This window comes from Anabrus simplex, chromosome 7 (genome assembly GCF_040414725.1).
Source record: "Anabrus simplex isolate iqAnaSimp1 chromosome 7, ASM4041472v1, whole genome shotgun sequence".
In the NCBI taxonomy this organism is placed as follows: domain Eukaryota; kingdom Metazoa; phylum Arthropoda; class Insecta; order Orthoptera; family Tettigoniidae; genus Anabrus; species Anabrus simplex.
The window spans coordinates 72358802-72381176 of NC_090271.1; the positions used below are offsets into that span (position 1 = coordinate 72358802).

The window sequence follows — 22375 nt, forward strand, 5'->3', positions numbered from 1 at the left end:
TAATGCTATACGGCACACTGGTTTTTAATCGTAAATAAACGACGTGACTTCGGCTCAGTGGTTCTTCGATTGGATACCAGTATCTTAAAGGAGCCAGCATATTCTAATCTCCTTATCCAGCAACTCAAGAATTCTTTTCTATAACATCTTTTTAGCGTCTGTGTACCACATTGAAAGCTTTAGATAGGGAAGAATGGCAGAGTATGGTTCATCGGCTAGAGGGCTGAATATTATGATAGTCACGACGCCTCAGTCATGAGGCAAAACGAAGAAGAAGAAGAAGAAGAAGAAGGACTTTTTAATGCTATACGTCGCACTGGACTTTATTCATAAATAAACGACGTAAGTTCGGCTCAGTGGTTCTTCGATTGGATACCTGCATCTTAAAGGAGCCAGCATACTGTAATCTCCTTATTCAGCAACTCAAGGATTCCTATCTATAACATCTTTTTAATGTGCACTGGACTTATTATGAATCTCTTTCAGAGAGTTATTTTTTAACATAGTGCTGCACAATATCTCACCTGGTATGTACTTTTACGAGACCTTACGTGTCTTTACATTGTTTAATTTCTTCGGTATTTGTGTTTTAATTTTGCTTTAGGCTGACGATGACCTAGTACTAGGTCGAAACTAGTCCCTAATCATTTATGTAATTTAAACTCTACATTTTTTATTGAAAAGGTGGACCCAAATAATACATTAATTTACTCTATTGTAATCACAGTTCAATATGGATCTATCATTATGAAACTTATTTCATTTAACTAAAAGCCATACCATAGATAAATTAATCAATAAATAAATCCTAATAATTTAGTGTCTGTGTACATTAATTCTTTTGTTGCAATTTTCAGAGGGTTGATATACGATGCAGAGACAATACCCATCTATTTTGAAAGTTTTTCTGTTTGTCATTCTGTTTAAATTGAATGAACACAGAGCTGTTAATCTGTTTTTTCACTAAATTAGACACATCCAGAAATTTCCTACCCTTGGTTTTGTCTCAATTCGTTAAGTATGAGCTGAGAAATATGCCAATCAGTAGAGTTGTAGACTCTTAACAGAACCTAGAGAATATGGCATCTCAGTAAGAGAGAAGCAAAAAATGAGTTCAGCGCCTTCCCTCTTGGGCCACCTATTCCATGCTCAGGTCCACTGTTGATTTCTTGCTGACAATAGCAGCTCAGTGTGGTATTTTTTTGCCTTCTGCTTGCTATTTAGAATGCAAAGTTGGGGCCGATGACCTAAATGTTAGGCCCCTTAAAGCATCGGTCATCATCGTCAAAATGCAAAGCCATTCAAACTAAACTCTTTAACATCCTTCAATGTGCAATGACTGCAAGATTTTGTCTGGTTTGATAGTTCTTCTTCATGCGGTTGCTAATTATTAGTTCCTAATTAGCGTCGACCTCTAAAAGATCTTTTGCTACTATGTTTTTCCTTCATTCCCACCTAGATATACCTGCTCCCTTCACAAAGCTGCAGGTTGGTTGTTTTTTTTTTTTGCTAGGGGCTTTACGTCGCACTGACACAGGTAGGTCTTATGGCGACGATGGGATAGGAAAGGCCTAGGAGTTGGAAGGAAGCGGCCGTGGCCTTAATTAAGGTACAGCCCCAGCATTTGCCTGGTGTGAAAATGGGAAACCACGGAAAACCATTTTCAGGGCTGCCGTTAGTGGGATTCGAACCTACTATCTCCCGGATGCAAGCTCACAGCCGCGCGCCTCTACGCGCACGGCCAACTCGCCCGGTGCAGGTTGTTCTTATTGGGTCTTCTTGGATTTATTCTCTCTCTTCACCTGGTAGTCCTAGAGTGGAGAGTCTGATTCTACCCAGCGCCTCACATTCGAAAAATATGTGTTCAGCTGATTCCTCTGCTTTATTGCATTTCCTACATATATTGTCTTTTATTACTCCAATTCTATGTAGGTGTTTTTTCAGATTGCAGTGCCCTGTCTTATATTCTCTGCTGAGTTTCAACAGTTCTTTAGTATGCTTCTTGTTTGGTCCTTTTATCAGTTCCTTTGCAAGCCTGCATCCTTGAGTATTTTTCCAGTTCTCCATTTATTTCTTTTGAACCCAATTTCCTATGTAGTGTCGGGCTTGTCCATAGAAAATCCTGCATACAGGTTCTGGGCCTACAAAATGTGTTTCTGCCCCTTTCCTGGCCAGTTTATCTGCCTTTTCATTTCCTTCTATACCTGCATGCCCTGGTACCCATATTATTTTGACAATGTTGTACTTTGAGAGCTTCAGGAGAAGTGAATGACAATACCAGACAATTCTGGATATTATCTGGACTGCTTCTAGTGCCTTAATGGCCGCTTGGCTGTCCGTAAAAATGAAAATGTTCGTATTCCTATAGTTTTCAGATTTTCTTCAAGACATGTTGTGATAGCTATCACTTCTGCTTGAAAGACTGTAGTGTGTTTGCCCAGGCTCATCTGGATTGATCTCTCAGGTCTTCCCCTGTTGATCCCTCCTCCTGTGCCATCCCCAGTCTTTGAGCCATCAGTCCACCACAGTATATCTTCTTTTTCAGTATTCCATTTGTTGATATCCCAGTCTTCTTTTTTTATTATCTGCGTCTCAAACGGTTCTTCGAAGTTGTACTTTGGTATCATATGATCAGAAGACATGTGTAGAACTTCCTCTGTTATTACTCTGTTATTTTTACAGTGTCCTAAATTGGGTCTTTGTGCATTCCAGCACTTTGATTGTGCCAGTCTATATGAACTCATTCTAGCCTGTCCTTTCATGAAATTGCATAGTGATGGGAGGTCTAGTAAAGTATTCAAGGCTTCGGTCGGCGTAGTTCTCATAGCCCAGGGCCATCTAAACAGCGCTCCCCGAGCGCTAGCGCTCTGGCCGCGCTCCAAGCCAGTGCTCCGAGCGCTTTGGGGAAGGTAGTGGTGGGAGAAGCTTGGCTGGCTGAGCGAGCGGTCTGCCCGCCGCGCCGAAGAGAGCAGTCGATCTATCAGTCGTAGTCTAGTCTACAGTGACTCTATACATATAGTGTAGTGTCACTGTAGTCTAGCCCAATGCTCTTTGTTAACAGCGTGTAACTAAATAACTAAATCAGTTTCGCAGTTGTCATGGCTGAACATCATAAAAAAAAAAAAAAAAAAAAGGGAGTGGTAAAGCAGAATGGGAAATTTCATTTTTCTGTACAGCTTATAAAGGGCATGCCAAATTTTTAGTGTGCCACCGAGATTTAATGTGTTTTTAGTGTTCGAAGTTGGAAGAACTGAAATACTGTAAAATTTCAAGTAGCACTGTTCTGTAAATATTATTGTTTTTATTTTTAAATGCTTGTTTACAAACGGGAATGAAGAAATGATTGAATTATCTGAAAAATACTAAAATTTTGACTTGCCGTATTTTTGTCTGACAGATGATTGAAGAGAGCGAGGTTGGTGGACCCATTTTACGAACAAGCTACAAATGTTCGCCGCAAATTGCCAAAGCTGGGAAACCCTTCACGGAAGGGAATGTAATCAAGGAGTGCCTAATGGATTTGGCGGCATGTATTTGTCCTATGGAGCTAGTTGAGAAATTTGACAAAATCTCTCTTTCTCCACAAACTGTGGCTCGCAGAATAGACGACATGGCCGTTGATATGGAACAGCAATTAAAGGAGAAGGCAGAAAGTTTTGTATCATTTTCCATCGCACTCGACGAATCAACCGACATTGTGGACAAAGCTCAGCTCGTTATTTTCATTTGAGGGGTGGATGACGATCTTCGTGTTACCGAGGATTTCCTAGACTTGGTAGCTCTCAATGACACCACTATCGGTTTCGATATTTTCCAAGCAGTGGAGGGTGTTTTTGAGTCAATGGGATTACGGTTGACGAGTGTAATGACGGATGGAGCTCCTGCTTTACGTGGTCTACCCACGGGGTTCCTCAGCTATGTAAAATTAAATATGGCTGAGAGCGGTAGTACCCTAATGGCGGCGATCCAGTGCTTTATACACCAGGAGGCAATCTGTGCAAAAGTCGCCAAGCTTAAAGACATAATGGGAACAGTTGTGCGAATGGTAAATTTTCTTCGCTCCCATGAACTCACGCACCGTCAATTCAAAGAGTACTGGGCGAGTTGGCCGTGCGGTTAGGGGCGCGCAGCTGTGAGCTGGGTTCGAATCCCACTGTCGGCAGCCCTGAAGATGGTTTTTTGTGGTTTCCCGTTTTCACACCAGCCAAATGCTGGGGTTGTACCTTAATTATACCTTAATTAAGGCCACGGCCGCTTCCATCCCATTTTTGGGCCTTTCTTGTCCCATCGTCGCCATAAGACCTATCTGTGTCGGTGCGACGTAAAGCAAGTAACAAAAGAAAAAATCAGAGTTCTTGGATGACATCGAAGCGGAGTATCCGGATATCCCGTACCATGCAGAAGTAAGATGGCTGAGCCACGCAAAGTGCTTCATCGAGCTTTTTGCTTGCGGAATGCAATAGATACCTTTTATCACATGAAAGGGTGGCCCGAAGTTCTTTTGCATGATCCTAAGTGGGTGGCGGACTTGGCCCCTTTAAGTGAATTTACTGCCCATCTGAATACTTTGAACACTTCGCTTCAGGGCGACAAGCACATAATCTCCGATTTGGTGGAAAAAATTCAAGCGTTCGAAAGAAAATTGATTTTGTGGGAAAACCAGTTGCGTGCAAGGAACACAGGACATTTTCCATTGCTTGAAACAGTGAAATACGGTGTCGACTTTGATGAGTATTTGCAGGTAATTCGCCAATTACAAAAAGAGTTTGAAAAGAGATTTTCAGAATACAGAACTCCAAGCGGTGTTAGATGTATTTGTTCGACCATTTTCTCTTAGTGCAGAGAGTGCTCCACAGCTATTTCAATTAGAGTTGCTTAAACTGCAGTGCAATGTTCGTCTTAAAGACCGCTTTGTAATGTCACGAAGTTTAGAAGAATTTTGCAGCGGCTTTCCGCAAGAAGAATAGCCCCTTTTGTATAAACATGCATGTAAAGTTCTGTCAATGTTCGGCTCAACGTGCATTTTTGAGTGTTCCTTTCGGTTCTTAAGTTTACCAAAAGTAAACATCGTGAAACGATAAGCGATAGAAGCTTGCGGAATTGTTTAAGAATAGCTGTGTACAGATATATTGTAGGCCTGCTCAATTTGGAGATGATTGTTTGCTCCAAAAGTAAAAGCTCGTGAAAACGACTGACCAAAAGTCACTCAATGTTTGTACTATCTGTTCATATCGGTAAAACGTTGTTGAATTTTCCTCTCAGATATGTTCAAATTTCAGTTTTGAATAAATCACATTACTGTATTCTTTACTTAGCACTTGATTTCGTTTCCTGCATATTCCATACATCGGAGTACCTTTCGATTTGTAGATGCGGTATATTTTTACGGCAAATTAGCCCTATCAATATGATGTCAACAAACCCACAAAAGCCGTCGGACGCAAGACTGTACGTACGTATCTGGTCAGCGCGGTCCGAACATCGTCTGTCTCAGGTCTCCTCGCTGCCACACTGTAGTGGTGGTAGGGGAAGGAGCGCTAGTCTGACTGCCCAGCGCTCCCCGAGCGCGGACGCGCTCTCGGAGCGCAATGGCTGGATGGCCCTGTCATAGCCCCTGTTATGGCTATGCATGCCATTCTCTGTAGACTATCCAATCTACTACTGACTTTTCCTTGGTGGTTTGATAATTGCTTCACTGTGATCTTTGAATTTAAGTTTTCGATACCATAATTGTACAGCTGTAGAAAAACTTCAGGTTGTCCTGTAAGGTGATGAGCAAAAAAGGAAGTGGTAATTTTAGCATCACACATGTGTAACTTCAGTTTCAGTGGTTTATCACTTCGAGCTCCAATAGTGGCTCCATATTAAAGTGTAGACATTCTCACTTTCAATTGTAATTCATAGCACAAAATTCAAGTCACCCATAGTACCAAATTTTAACACCGTACACATTCTGACAAGTCAGTTTTGATGGTGTACTGCTTGAAGGCACCTGTACTAGCATTCCTTACTAATTGTGGTATTATACGACCACTCTCAGTGATTTTCTATGGGGATAGTATTATAAAAATCACATTTGAATACAGTTTCCAGTTTGAGAAGTTCTGCAATTGGCCACACGTAAAAAGCAATGGGCAAAAACTGGTTAAGATGCACAGCATTAATATTTTTTGTGCCAAATGGCTTAGACGGTTGACGCACTGGCTTTCTGACCCCAACTTGGCAGGTTAAATCCTGGCTCAGAGGTAGTATTTGAAGGAGCTCAAATATGTCCGCCTCATGTCGGCAGATTTACTAGCACGTAAAAGAACTCCTGCGGGACTAAATTCCGGCACCTCAGCGTCTCCAAAAACTGTAAAAGTAGTTAGTGGGATGTAAAGCAAATAATATTATTTATTATTAATATTTTTTATGCTGACTTGTCATTGTCGGTGCAGTTTGTATATTTAGAAACGAGGCATATCAATAATTGCACCTATCTATAACAAGGAGGACTGCATCAATGGTGGAATTATTTCTTAAATCAGCATCCAAGGAAAGAGGTTATAATTGTTTTGAAAAAGAGAGTGTCGTCACTAGTGGAGAACCTAATGAATGAAAACCGTTATAAAAGGTTATCAGGACTAGATACTCATTACGTGCATTACAAATCCAATATTTGGCACCAACTACTGTAAATGTATGTTATTCATGCTTGAAGGATCATAGACTCTAGGTTCAGTAGATTATTACAGATAATTAAAGCCTTATTTTCATTAAGACTTGTATGAGTTTATGTTCTTGGTTCAAAAATGTTACAGGTGTCAGGCAAGGTTGTAATATCTTTTATATATGTTTCACTGGTGCAGGAATCATTTACCAAAAGCTATTGAATGGCAGGGCTTCAGTTGGGTGAAATTGTAGTAAGTATTTTGGCTTTTTACCTTAATGGCAGCCTGCATCAAAAACTTATAATCTGTTATCTTGAAACTTTAAAGAAATGCAGTGAGTATAATAGAAATATCAGTATTGTCAGGACTAAAGTGATGTTGATTTGGAGAAGATCTTAGAAGACTGAATGATAGGAAAATTAAATTTAACACTTTCAACACTATGCCCGTACAAGATACGGGCGCGCTGCTTTCCTGCTTCTGGACGGTGCCTGTATGTGATACGGGCGTGAATTTCTCGTGTGTTCATATCCAGCTGCATGTATCACGTACGGTTCCCGTCCCTTGGTTGGAGGTAATAGTTCATCTAGTGACCACTAGAATGCAGCCGTTATCGGGAATTTCGAACTATGATGATAAACGGGGTATTTTCTCCTTGCCGTTACCTCTACCGAAGCACTCGGTGTGCCGTGTGCTGCGAGCGCCAAATCTGTCACGCTGTCAGCTGTGTTATTGTGTAAACTTATCTTCACGCCGGCTCAATCATAGTGATATTTTGGATATTTTATCGGGAGAAGCGGGTTCAGAGATGGATCAAACTGATGACGACCCTGCTTATGATCCGGATAACGTATCAGGCGATAGTTCAGGTAAGATTTTTATTTATTACGACACTTTGGAACGTAAGTATTTAGCTGTATTATTTTACTTCGAATACAAACGATAGAAATACTTCGCCTACAGGAATTTGGGTTTATTTTTGTCGTTCAGACGAAGAGACGCAGTCTGATGATTCACTTGTGCCGGGAACATCTGCTAGATCACCTGAACCTGATGTTGAATGGTCAGAAACAGATGACCAACCACAGCTACCTGTCTTCCAGCTCTTTTTCCATTTGTTCCTTATGTCTGTTGTGAATGGTTTCATTCTATATAGAGAGATCTCAAAATCAAAGATATCTCTTGTGGATTACATGAGAGTGATCAGTTCGCGGTTAGCAGCTAGAGGAGGAGAAGACATCTCAAGGCAGGAACCTACTCCCTCCCCCAGTGTTGACAGGACTTTTGCTCGCCATCTCGCCATTTTCCAGAAAAGGTTCCTCCAACGAATAATGAATTGAATGCTACTCATTATTGCAAGGTATTCTCAGAAAGGGGCAAGAAGCATCAGAAAAGAGAGTAGATGGTGGTGCAAAGTAGGACTGTGTACAGTATAGTCCAATGTTTTGAGGACTACCATACGAAAACAAACTATTCCTAAATAGGTAAATATTTTATTCCACTGCATTTGTGTTTATTTGTGGCCTAAGTAGTCGCATTAAATTATTATTTTTTATTGTTTGAGCAACCTTATTGGTATAACCTCAATGTAAAAAAAATTTCCGTACTATTTTTTCATGTTTTTCATAAGACTAGTATAATTAAATTACTTCAGATATTCACTTGTTGATTAATATCTTCATTTTGGATGGTTGACACCTTCATACGGTACAAAAATCAGGCATGTAATATGCTTCACTGTTCCATAATAACATATTAAAATTTAGCAAAAAGACCTTCACAGCCAGGATCCATGTTAACATATGGTAGTGTTGAAAGTGTTACGTACATGGGTACTTCAAGTGCTCAGGATATCTTTTCTACCAGGATAATTGTTTAATGAGAGAAATTTAACCAAGCCATTTCAAAGGTAATGAAACAAGTCTGCAGCATGATTAATGAAAGATATGTATTTACTGACTAAATTGTCCCTACATCACCTTTTATTCAGGCTGATTTCTCTGTGTGATCATGGAAGGTGGGTAGACTTCGGGATTATCATCTTCATAAGCTTGAGATAATAGACATTAGTGAGAACAATGGGAGCGACTGGAGGAAGGAATTCACAAAGAGGCAAAGTTATATGTGTGAATTGGCTTTGTTTTGGGGTTATGCAAGATGAGTTGAATGAAGGACATGTTACTAAGAAGAAAAAGAATCACAAACTCAGACATGGAGGGTAAGAAAATAGGAGGAAAAGCCAAAGGAAGATGGTCAACTCGACATTTAATTTCAAGATAAGGAGCAAAGGAGGCTCCCGGGTGCAAGTTGCAGGAGAGCAGCGACAGACAGGGTTGCTATGAATTGGCCAAGAGTGGCTGAAGCACGTACATGCACAGTCTATGGGCTGGCATTTGTGATACCACATATCTGCCTGCTATAGTAACAACTGACCACCAGGGCCCGGATTTTGATGACCTAATAAATGCCAAAAAGAGACCTATTAAATGGCATAAAAATCCACAAAAAAAATGACGTAAAATGAGCAAGAAAATGACCTAAAATATGAAGGAAAATGAATATTTAGGGTGGAGTAAAACAGTGACGTAGACCGTGTAGAGCTAGATGAAACGTACAGCCCCAGAATCACAAAAGAAGAAATCTCCGCAGCAACACGTCGAATTGCAGTAGATACCGCTCCTGGTCCTGACCGTGTCTTAGTACGTGTCATCAGGGATGACTCGGTATGCGAAATCATAGCAATCATTGCGACTAGAATGCTTTCAACAGGCAAAATACCCAAGTGTCTAAAGAGCGCTAGAACCGTGTTGATACATAAGAAAGGCGATGTCAAATGTCTGTCAAACCGGAGACCAGTAACGATCTGTTCGGTAATTAGACGTGTTATTGAAAGGGTATTAGATCAGCATTTGCGCTCCTTTGTAACTTTCAATGAACACCAAAGAGGCTTTAACGACCAGCCAGGATGCCTTATAAATACTTCTATTCTAAGAGGACTCCTCAGGACAGCAAAGACAGATATGCAAGATGTTACCATGATTTTTTTAGACATATCAAAAGCCTTTGACAACATCGGACATCAGCACCTAAATCTAACACTAGCTGCCGAGCCACTTCCATTTAAACTGAAGGAACTAATCATCAATCTGCAGACTGACAATACAACACAGATCGAAACCACTAAGGGTAAAACGAAGCCAATTCGCTTGTTGAGAGGACTTATGCAGGGATCGTCATTATCGCCAGCATTGTATAACCTGGCCACAGACTTCATTTTTGATGAGATAACAGAAGAAAACCTACTACAAGCATTTGGCAAATCAGTTTCTGCAGAATTACCCCCCTCTTAGTATTATAGGTTTCGCAGATGACACACTCATTGCTGGCAAAAATAAGGAAGCGACTCTTGAGTTGACATACATCGCTATCATGTTGTTCCAGGAAATCGGTCTACAGATAAATGCCAACAAATGTGTGGGCATATGTATCGAAAAGGGGAAACTCGTGGACGGAGTGCTCGATATTCACGACAATTTTAAGGTCAGTACAATTAAAGAAAGAGAAGAAATTCGATACCTTGGTGTCACTTTTAACAAAACACTCACCTTTGATGCGAACACTTCTTTAAAAACCTTGCACAAGAAGTGAGATGCGCTTACAGACTCACCTTTGTTAAAGGCAGATCAAAAGTTCATTGTTTCGAACAAAGCAGTCAGCCCTACTCTCGTGTATGCTTTTTAGACTGCTGAAATTAGACAAGTACCGCTTAGCTTCCTGAAAACCGCTGACAAAATGATAAAGAGCTCCCTAAAGGAAATTTTGCAATTACCCACGGATACACCCGATAGTGCTCTGTATTCTGATTTAAGATTCAAAGGCCTTGGACTTTTCAAAGCAACCTAGGAAGTACACCTGCAACAAATAAGCGCGTGCAACGCTCTTCGCTGAGCCAGCAATAGCTACGTTTTAAAGATGCGTGATCTGACATTCGAAACGACGCATTGTCTACAGGCCCTCAACATAACAGATATTAACCGATTCTCCAATAAAGGCAGTGACCTTCCACATCCAAGAAAAATCCGCCAAGAACTAAGAACTAAGAAGTCGTGAAATGGCAACTTGGTGCTCTTTGCCTCAGAAGGGGATCGGTGTAGAGTTGTATAAAGAGTACACTCCAGCCAATAATTGGATTAGGCATCACCAGGGACTTTCTTGTAGCGAATGGCGAGAGGCAATCAAGATGACATCGAATGTTTCTGCAGTACGAAATATTCCGGGCAGAACTCAGGACGGAAACCTCTGTCGCAGATGTGACAGAGAGAAAGAAACACTGGCTCACGTTCTGGGTTCTTGCTCCTACAGCGAAGTACTGAGAAACTCATGTCACCACAAGATAAGATCACTGATTGCAGAAGAACTCCGTAGCAAAAAGTCCACGGTTTGTCTACGACGGGGAGCACAAGACGAATTGACATAATTGCATTTAAAGATAACGACAAGAAAGGCTTCATTATCGATTCGAGCACCATGTCGGCCAGTCTACTGAAGTTCATCTTGAAAAGCAGAACATTTACGCGCCCACCATTCCGTTCTACAAAAATAAATACCAGCTGAATGAAGTAGAGATTATCGGCCTAATGATTGGTCCTCGTGGCACAATACCTGCCTTGTTCGTAGAATTCTGGAAGAAGTTCGACCTGCCTATGAACAGCATTGAAAGAATAGTTACCATCACCATACGTGGATCTGTACACATCACCTGTTCGGACCTCCATAATTTTAAAAAATCCGTATCATCGCTATATATCTATGTGATAAAAACATTCTCTATCCTGGCATGCTTTACTTTGTCCATTGTGGCAACCCGTAATTGCGGGAAGTCGTTGATTCGTTCAATAAATATATATATAATAATAGACACAGAAACATCTGAAAGAATAATTTCAGTCACTTTTAAAATGCATTTCTTACAAGCAAAATAACTGACCATTTATATATCATCATTATTAGGATATTATGCAATCCACTGATATCTGAATATCACTTGTTTGTTGCGACCTACATGTTGCTGAATGGTAAATCTTTTGCCCCTTTCACTTAGCATACTTTTCAGAAAGGTATCTGACCATATGCAGAAATATTCTCTCCGAATTGTGAAATGATGTTCCTTCCGTGGACAGGTTTAGATGACTTTGGCATTCTAACACTTAAAGTGAATCACGCATCAATAAATAAAATTTGCACTATATGTTTATTGAAACTAACCAGCACGTGTATGTATGTTAGTACCAACGAGCGAGTTGGCCATGCGATTAGAGGCGCGCAGCTGTGAACTTGCATTCAGGAGATAGTCAGTTCGAACCCCACTGTCGGCAGCCCTGAAGATGGTTTTCTATGGTTTCCCACTTTCACACCAGGCAAATGCTGGGGCTATTCCTTTATTAAGGCCACAGAGCTTTCCTCGAACTCCGAGCTCTTTACTATCCTATCGTTGCCACGAGACCTATCTGTGTCAGTGCAACGTAAAGCCAGTTGTAAAAAAATATATATGTTAGTACTCGTGCACTTCAGCACCTTACTGAAATGTAAATTTGTACATATTACAGTGATATTATCACCCACTCTCATTGCTGAACCATCCAGATTATAAGCAGTGTCTCAATGCTCTTTAGGGATGTGGCTTCCAAAGATTATGAATGATTTATATAAAGTTACTTTATCTCCCTCCTCTATGAACCATGTGTCCTTGCCACGGTGGGGAGGCTTGCATGTCCCAGTGACGCAGATAGCCGAGCCGCAGGTGCAACCATATCAGATGGGTATCTGTTGAGAGACCAGACTAACGAATGGTTCATCGAAAGCAGGGTAGCAGCCTTTTGGAAGTTGCAAGGGCGGCAGTCTAGATGATTGACTGATATGGCCTTGTAATAATACTTAACATGACTTAGCTGTGTTGATACTGCTACACGGCTGAAAACAACGGGAAACTACAGCCGTAACTAACTCCTGAGGACATGCAGCTCTCTCTGTATAAATGATGTACTGATGATGGCTTCCTCCCGGGTAAAATATTCCGGAGGTAAACTAGTCCCCAATTTGGATCTCCAGGTGGGGACTATACGAGAGGGGGCGATCATCAGGAAGATGGATACTGACATTCTGCGAGTCGGAGCGTGGAATGTTAGAAGTTTGAATCGTTGTGGTAGGTTAGAGAATCTGAAAAGGGAGATGGATAGACTAAAGTTAGATGTACTGTAGTTGGTATAAGTGAAGTACGTTGGCAGAAAGAACAGGATTTTTGCTCAGGCGACTACCGAATTATCAACACGAAATCAAACAGGGGAAATGCAGGACTTGGTTTAATAATAGGGCAGCGGGTAAACTACTATGAACAGCATAGTGAAAGAATTATTGTCGTCAAGATAAACACCAAACCAATGCCCACCACAATAGTGCAGGTCTATATGTCTATTAGTTCAGTGGATGATGAAGAAATCGAAAGAATATATGAAGAGATAGAAGATTTAATACAATATGTAAAAGGTGACGAGAATCTAATTGTGATGGGAGACTGGAATGCAGTGGTAGGCCAAGGAGGAGAAGGTAATACAGTAGGAGAATTCGGATTGAGACAAAGGAACGAAAGAGGAACTCGGCTGGTTGAATTCTGCACTGATCATAATTTAGTCCTTGCCAATACTAGGTTCAAACACCACAAACTACTGCTGTATACTTGGACGAGACCTGGAGACACTGGCAGGTATCAAATAGACTTCATTATGATTGGGCAGAGATTCAGAAACCAGGTGTTGGATTGCAAAACTTTCCCAGGAGCAGATGTGGAATGCCATCTGAAGTTGAAGAACTTGAAGAAAGGAAAGAATGCAAAGAGATGGGATCTAGACAAGTTGAAAGAAAAGACTGTGAGGGATTGTTTCAAGGAACATGTGGCACAAGGGCTAAATGAAAAGGCTGAAGGAAACACAATAGAGGAAGAGTGGATAGTCACGAAAAATGAAGTCAGTAGGGCTGCTGAAGAGATGTTAGGAAGGAAGAAAAGATCAACTAAGAATCAGTGGATAACTCAGGAGATACTACACCGGATTGATGAACGACGAAAATACAAGAATGCTAGAAATGAAGAGGGCAGAAAAGAATACAGGCAATTAAAGAATCAAGTGGATAGAAAGTGCAAGGTAGCTAAGGAAGAATGGCTGCAGGGGAAGTGCAAGGATGTCGAAGGTTGTATGGTCCTGGGAAAGGTGGATGCTGCATACAGGAAAATCAAGGAAACCTTTGGAGAAAGGAAATCTAGGTGTATGAATATTAAGAGCTCAGATGGAAAGCCACTTCTAGGGAAAGAAGACAAAGCAAAAAGATGGCAAGAACATATCCAACAGCTGTATCAAAGTAAAGATGTAGGTAATTTGGTTATGGAACAAGAAGTGGCTGTTGATGCTGATGAAATGGGAGACCCAATTTTGAGGTCAGAGTTTGACAGAGCTGTGAGTGACCTAAATAGGAACAAGGCACCTGGAATTGATGACATTCCCTCCGAATTACTGACTGCCTTAGGAGAAACCAGCATGGCAAGGTTATTTCATTTAGTGTGCAAGATGTATGAGACAGGAGAAGTCCCATCTGATTTTCGGCAGAATGTTGTTATACCTATTCCCAAGAAAGCCGGTGCTGACAGGTGTGAAAACTACCGCACCATTAGTTTAGTATCTCATGCCTGCAAAATTTTAACACATATTACACATATTTAACACAGCATTCAATAATGTTGATTGGACCAAGCTATTTACGATTCTGAAGGTGATTGGAATCAGATACCGAAAATGAAGAATTATCTACAATCTGTACAAAAATAAGTCTGCAGTGATAAGAATCAATGGCTTTGTAAAAGAAGCAGCAATCCAGAAAGGAGTGAGGCAAGGCTGCAGTTTGCCCCCCCTCCTATTCAGTGTTTATATAGAACAGGCAGTAAAGGAAATCAAAGAGGAATTTGGAAATCCAAGGAGAGGAAATCAAAACCTTGAGATTTGCCGATGATATTGTTATTTTATCTGAGACTGCAGATCATCTCGAGAAGCTGCTGAATGGTATGGACGAAGTCTTGGGTAAGGTGTACAAGATGAAAATAAATAAGTCCAAAACAAAAGTAATGGAGTGCAGTCGAACAAAGACAGGTGATGCACGAAATATTAAATTAGGAAAGGAAGTAGATGAATATTGTTACTTGGGTAGTAAAATAACTAATGATGGCAGAAGTAAGGAGAACATAAAATGCAGACTAGCACAAGCAAGGAAGAGCTTTCTTAAGAAAAGGAATTTGCTCACTTCAAACATTGATATAGGAATTAGAAAGATAATTTTGAAGACTTTCATATGGAGCGTGGCATTGTATGGAAGTGAAACATGGACGATAACTATCTCAGAAATAAAGATAATAGAAGCTTTTGAAATGTGGTGTTACAGAAGAATGCTGAAGGTGAGATGGATAGATCGAATCACGAATGAAGAGATACTGAATCGAATTGGTGAGAGGAGATCGATTTGGCAAAATTTGACAAGAAGAAGAGATAGAATGATAGGACACATCTTAGACACCCAGGACTTGTGCACTTGGTTTTTGAAGGAAGTGTAGGTGGTAAGAATAGTAGGGTTAGACCAAGGTATGAATATGACAAGCAGATTAGAGCAGATGTAGGATGCAGTAGTTACCTAGAAATGAAAAGGTTAGCACAGGATAGGGTGGCATGGAGAAGCTGCATCAAGCCAGTCTATGAACTGTTGACTTAAACAACAACAACTTTATTTCATAGTTTTCAAACTAGTACCTTTTGATGTTTGAGCATTCTCGTTTATTGAAAGCTCTGATAATTATTCAGATATGTTAATTACCCAACATAAATGCATAAAAAATGAAATAATGCAGAACAAAGAACAGTAACTTGAAAACAAATAAAAATTAATGTAATAAATTGCAGGAAATGACAAAATAATTAGGCAGAATTGAAAAAAAAGACCTGAAAGTAAAAAATTAGAAAAAAGACTTCATAAATATGCATTCCTATAATCAGAGGGCCATGGACAGGATTTATGTATTAGTTAGCAATGTGTATTTTGAACTAGTTGAAAAATGACATGCCATCAAAATCCATGCCCTGTTGACAACTTTCCAAGGGTTACATCCATGAAACATTCTGTTTCACACTGTGATCTTGAAGAATATTCTGACATACTTGTTGGACTACAGGGACAGTTCTGATCAAGGTTCCAGGATATGGGCAATCTTGCATCTCAGTTTTACAAATATGCAAATCGATTCTCAGAAAATGTTGATTCTATCTCGTTACTGCTAATGCTAGAAATTATTGATTTCCAGTGTGAGAGGAAGCAAAAGGACAATTTTCGAATCAATTCCTACCAAACATTTCCTTGTTTTAAGGTCCTCGTGTTTATGTAATCATGCAGTGAAAATGTTATGTATATTTGGTACATCATACTTGTGTGAGCAGCTATTTTTGCTTTAGAAACTATGGAAATCTGGTCCCAAAAAAAAATGTGTATGATGAGAAGCCGAAACCTATTCCTAAGTTAAATTGGGGACAGAATATAACTCCAAATATTGAACATGCAATGACATGGAAGCATTAAACAGTAATGCATTTTTTTAAATGAGCATGTTGTTATGCAACCATTAAAAGAGTAATACATTCTTTTTTAATGAGCATGTTGTTTTCAACAAGAGTATATTGTTTTTGTTTTTTTTTATAGAAATGTGGAAGAAGTTTGTTTCAGTTTGAAAGTACAGTACTTAAAATATTAAAATGTTTGCTATGGCTAATCTATAAATATAAATAAAATATTAGGACTATTATAGCTACACAGTTTAGCCACTTAGCTATGGGTTTGGACTCTGAAGATAGTGGATTCATACCCCTGTGGCAGCCCTGAAAATGGTTTTCTGTGGTTTCCCATTTTCACACCAGGCAAATACTGGAGCTGTACCTTAATTTAGTAATTTATATGCATTTATTATATTAGTTCCTTCATGAATAACATAATTCACGTTGTGAGCACTGCTTGTTACCGATGGACCAAAGCCAAAGAGAGAGCCCTGTGTATATTTGACACTGCAGGAAGAGTGAGATCTGGTGCAAGAGGGCTAAGCCTGCCCGTCACTGTAGTAGAGAATTAAAGAGTTGGCTTATTTCATTTGCAGTTACCAACGGACTAAACATCAAGGCATGTAGTAATAATAATAATGGTTTAGCCACAGCTACCATGGGCAGGCATTTAATTTGATGCCATCTGACTACCTGTTCGTCAATTTAGATGTTCCGTTTTACTCTACGCCTCTTGGGCATCTATGGCTGAGTTTTAATTTTTTTGGGTGAACACCATATGTGTCACCAGAAGATCTTTTACATACTGCGTCATACAACATGGAGTGTTGAATGGACTTATTTCCACCCTTAAAAAATCCCTTGCCGGGTTTGAACTTGCTGTCTGTCGAGGCATGGACTTTGTATTATTCCTGCTACTTTTCTGCCCTGTTTTCTCCCTCACAAATTATATTTAATCTGAACTTTTAATACTCATGCACCTATTTTGTTTTTTCTTTAAAGTTTCTTTGCCTTTTCTTGTGATCAGCTTCTACCTTTCCTATAGCCATTCCTCATCCTTGTCTTCATACGTCACTTTCAGAGAAGTTTTTTAAAATGCTTCTATATCTACTTGTAAGGGTCTCTTACCTTAAATGCTGACTTTGATAGGATTCAATCTCACTACCATTAATAGGTTCAAGAGATAAGCACCTAATCAATTGCTGTACTCTCTAGCCTGGTTTGTATGATTACAGTTGATTTGATTACAGAGAATTTGACAAAAATAAATGCCGTGGCCTCCCAAGCGACCGCTAGTCTGCGTAAAGACCTGCAGATTACGATGTGACGTGGACAATGTGGTAACAAATCCTCCTGGCTGTTATTCTTGGCTTTCTAGACTGGAGACTGTATCTCACCCTCAGATAACTTACTAATTGTTCTCACCTAGGCTGATTGGATCTTGAACCAGATCCAGGTAAAAAAACCAACCTTGCTTGAAATCGTACCTGGCACCTCCTGGAAAGAGGCAGGCTCGCTACCCCTAGACTGCAGGGCCGGCATTACAGAGAATTAGTGTTATATTTATTGTAGGGGTCAAATATCTATCAACTAACTGGTATCTGTTTTTATCTTATTCTTTAAAATGAGTTAAGTAATTTGACTTTATTCCACAAAAAGGTATTTTTGCCACCTGTTCATTTCTGTGCTTATTGAAATTTCCATTATGTAGAGGTGATATTTCTACCTCCTACCCAAGAGCCCTTAGTCACTTTCTGGCCTGTCCAAATATCTGAGGGATGGAATAGTGTGCACACTACCTCATGAGTACAGTTAAGGAGTCTGACATGTGAAGCATTGAATTAACTTGTGTACGTCTAGCAGTACAGTTGAAGGAGTCTTCATACTGATCATGTACCACCCTAAGGCAGGCCGCACTCTTGTCAGTATTGCACAGACTGCACGCCAGTTGTATGACAGCAGGAAGCTACCTCCATAGTATTAAATGGAGTACCACACACTGTCAGGTGAAGCGTCAGTGTCGTCACTGATGTGCATGTGGTACTGCAGATCATCAGATGGCATCTAGCTTTTTACATATGCTACACAGCAACAGAAGGTCTGAAGCAGTCTAGTTTTGTATTTACTTCATCAAAACATGAGAAACAATCCTAAATTTAATGTCAGACTAGCACAGTTAGCGGAAGAATGATGTGATCATTACAGTTACTCACCAAGTGCTTACTCAAAATAAATGAATACAGGAGTATCTTCAGCAAGTAGTGCAAGAGGCATTGTATGAAGTAGGTTACTACAGCTATTAATTTGTATAGTAGGTAGTTTAATATTTACATAATCATTTCATAATTTCCTTCCTATGTAGCAAAATCATAAAATGTCTTAAAATTACCTGTGCATGAGTTTGGAGAGTAGGTTTTGAAAACTAACCTCAATTTTACTGCACTTGCAATTCTTTTAATTCTGGAACTTTTGCGGATGAGAGAGTTTCTAGAGTATACTGTAGTATGTATAGATTTTAGGTGTACGTACAGTAAAATAATTGTTTAACGTAAATTACAAACATTAGTTCATTTAAGGTTAGGTGCCATACAAAGCTAGTCTTGAGGTTGGATTGAATGTGCCATGCATCAGAAGAGACCATTCTGTAATATTGTAGTTACGAATGCTTTCTAAATATGCACGTGGAATTTTACGGCTATCAGATTTCTGTCATGGCAACATACATATATGTGTCTACAGCAATGGTCTCCGTTATGCAGATGGCATGCCTGCTGGGTTACAGAACATATGCATGCAACTTGCACATAACTGATATTTGTGCAGCCTGACTAATATGTGATTGCCATTTGGTTTGACAGCAGTTGTCTTTAAGGACTGTATGAGATGCAGGTTTAGTTAAGTACTGTAATATGTTTACACTGAACCAACTACCTTCGTCTTCTGTGGACATTTACAATTTTTTTGAAGACTATCAATTATTTACTCATGTTAAATACAGAAGTAACTCTTGCTTCCTGATCATAGAGATCAAACTGTAGATATTAATGTAATGTTTTCCAGACCACTAAAGGATGTCAAATGACTTTCATTTTTCATGTTCTTTCAGTGAATATTAAAGACATCCCTCCATCAGCTCTTGGCAGAGTCATCAGGTGCAAGCAGATCTCATCAATGCAACTCTCACAGGAGCCCAAGTAGGTCAGCTTATGTTAATAAGTCTTCATATTGGCAACCGTAGATCATAGTGGTGGTGGTGTCAGTTGTATAGTATATTCATAACTAACATTGGGGGTTGATTCCTAGAGTCAAATCCAAAAAAAATGTTCCTAATGAACATATATCCTACAATGCATTGGTATTTATGTAGAGATGTTGTACATGGCAACTACTATACTGACATTTTTATTGTCTGTTTCGCTCAGTGATGAGTCCACATTTGGAAGAGATGGCATCATAAAAACCGCGCGCGCGCACACACACACACACACACACACACAGGCTGTTGAAGATCCCTTTTTAAAAAAAAGTCTTATATTGTCCCCCTTTCAATACAAAGAACCTTCTATATTTGATGGGATAATATCTATAGATGTTTCAGCCTATCTAAAGGCCATCCTCAGTAGAAATTCAATATTACATTTATGCAAACAAATAAAAAAATGTGTGGAATTAAAAGACAATGATCATGATTAACATATTAAAAAACATTAAAAAAACATGTAGAGGTAGAATGAGCCCAACTTAGCACACTGGGGCAAAACGCTGGCAACCAGGAATGAGTTGGCTGTTAAATTTATAATGTCCAATAATGGACCAACTATATTGGTATTATAAATTTACTCACTCGGAACAAATATTTCAGGTTCCCTATGGAAATCAACATCTTTGTCATGGTACAACCTTGTCAGTCTCATGTCTCTATTGATGCTAAGCGTGTGTGTAGCTAGCAGCGGGTCAGAGCTGATGTGGTTGGGTGGTGAAGCGGAAGGGGGAAGGAAAAGGGATAAAATACGGGAGGGAGAATATTGAGGGAAGGGCAGGTCTAGTTCTGGAATGTAGACGTGAAACTCATTTTTATCAACAAACTGTTGATACGCTGACTGGCACTTTAATTTGTATACCCCAGAGTTCATAAATTTGCTGTTATCATTGACGGTATGGGAATTTAAAACTATTTTAGCATTGGTGTGAGTGGTCTTGAAAGCTATTTTCAACTTGGATTTTTAAAAAATAAAAGAAATTGAATATATGTTATTATTAGAGACGAGAGTTATAGGCACTAAAAACAGTTAAAATAGGCTGGCATAGGCTCTTAAATTAGCCAAAATAGGCATGTAAATAGGCACTAATGTGTAAAATAGGCAGCAAAATAGGCATGATAAATACTTATAATTTAATAACACACTCAATTACTATAAAAGGAATTTACAAGCAACTGTTCAATGTTTTCCAGTAACAATCTTGTTGTCCTGTCAGGCAGACTGTTTTGCACTGAGAGAAAGATCTCTCAACGTTGCAGGAAGTGATTGGACAAAACTTCAATGAAGCCACTTCATCTGGTTTTAGTTCAACTGTTTCATCTACCTCATCTCGTAGCACCCTGACTACTTTTACCGTCACTTTCCATCATGGATTCTGCTGCAGGACTCTTATGGAACTTTTTGCTGACAGCAGCTACCTTCCCAGTGGTTCGGTTATAACTTCTCCTGACTTCTTCCACAACCCTAAATGACACCACCAGGTGAAAGCCACTCTTCTCCAACTCGGTGATTGCACCCAGCAGCTTGTTGAAGTTTGAAGATGCTCCAGTTTATGCAGGGGGATATTTGCTTCCACCATTGCAGTGCACAGGTCTATAGAAAATTGTCGTTGATCGCTGTTCATGGTGTCAGGTAGAAAAGCTGTGCTGACTCAGCTTTCTGTACTCATGTCAAATGGATCACAGTATTTTTATGTTGATCTGTATGGTATCCTTTCACATTTGATCTGAAAAATAATAAAATTGACTTAAATTACAATGTTCCTATATCTTAAATTTCTACAGGTGGGCTAATTGGCAATAATACTTAGTATAATCATGCATTTGTTTCATAAAAAAAAGAAAAAGACTGTTAGAGGTGATGTTTCTAGTAGAAGTACAAAACTTCAAAGTAGGAACAAGAGAATTCATAATTTACATGGAAATATGTCCTCAAAAATGTTCATTTATAATCTGGCAGTTTCCTGTCGAGTTCACCGGGTGAAAAATAATAAAAATGACGTGAAACAATACTGGAGTAGCGTAGAGGAGACATCCTTCCTATATGCTTGCCAGGGACTCGCCAAGCTGCCCCTAGCAGTATTCTTACTTACATAGAAGAATTAAAATGGAGGCACTATCACTCTCAGATTTGTGAACATTTTATATGTTGCTATTCGCCGGCTTTGGTCATCCGGGTCAGCTGTAATGAAGACTATTTTCTGTTGCCTGCAATACCTCCTGCATCATGTGTGCCCTCTAGGCTGCCACCCTCGTTGAAAATTAGAAAACCGCGTGATTTGAAACTGTCGTGGCATGCGCCCATAACCTTACTTTTTGTCACGATTTAGCAAGACTCTAGATGGGATGCTAGAGATTACGCACCCCAGACTATCTTTGCTTGCCCCCCCCAGCACAATGGTTACTAACCGGACCTCACCAATCCAGACCAACGGTCTTTTCACTGGCCTGATCTTGTAAAGATAGTCTTTGCAGCCTTGTAAAACATGCTGTGACATCGTCCAAGCCATGCCATCCTGTATGTCTAGCCTCTGTGACATCGTCCTAGCAGCACCACATTCAGTCTTCAACCTATATTTCACGAAGGCTTAATGGAAGCGTAATAGAGTTCACTAGAGCCTACACATAGCGCTGGTGAAAGTTACGATTTTAAAAAATTAAATTTCAGTTGCAGTCCCCTTCTGTGGTGTAGTAGATAGTGTGGATTAGCCGCCACACACGGAGGCCCTGGTTCGATTCCCAGCTCTGCCACGAAATTTGAAAAGTGGCACGAGGGCTGAAACGGCTTCCACTCAGCCTTGGGAGATCAACTGAGTAGAGGTGGGTTCGAT

The 22375-nt window shown here is 39.8% G+C and overlaps 1 protein-coding gene and 1 long non-coding RNA gene across 6 annotated transcripts in view; one reads left to right on the plus strand and one right to left on the minus strand.

Annotated features, from left to right (window-relative positions):
• Positions 1-22375, plus strand: part of LOC136877259 (uncharacterized) — a 137948-nt gene that overhangs the window by 46476 nt on the left and 69097 nt on the right. For all 5 annotated transcript variants that reach the window (XM_067151134.2, XM_067151135.2, XM_067151136.2 and 2 more), the window contains one exon: positions 19392-19479. In XM_067151134.2, the coding sequence (XP_067007235.2) occupies positions 19392-19479 (88 nt within the window). The remainder of the gene's footprint in view (positions 1-19391; positions 19480-22375) is intronic.
• The window catches only part of LOC136877261 (uncharacterized), a 73018-nt gene continuing 71490 nt past the window's right edge, over positions 20848-22375 (minus strand). Inside the window, exon 3 of the long non-coding RNA XR_010860745.2 lies at positions 20848-21271. This is a non-coding gene — a long non-coding RNA (uncharacterized lncRNA). The remainder of the gene's footprint in view (positions 21272-22375) is intronic.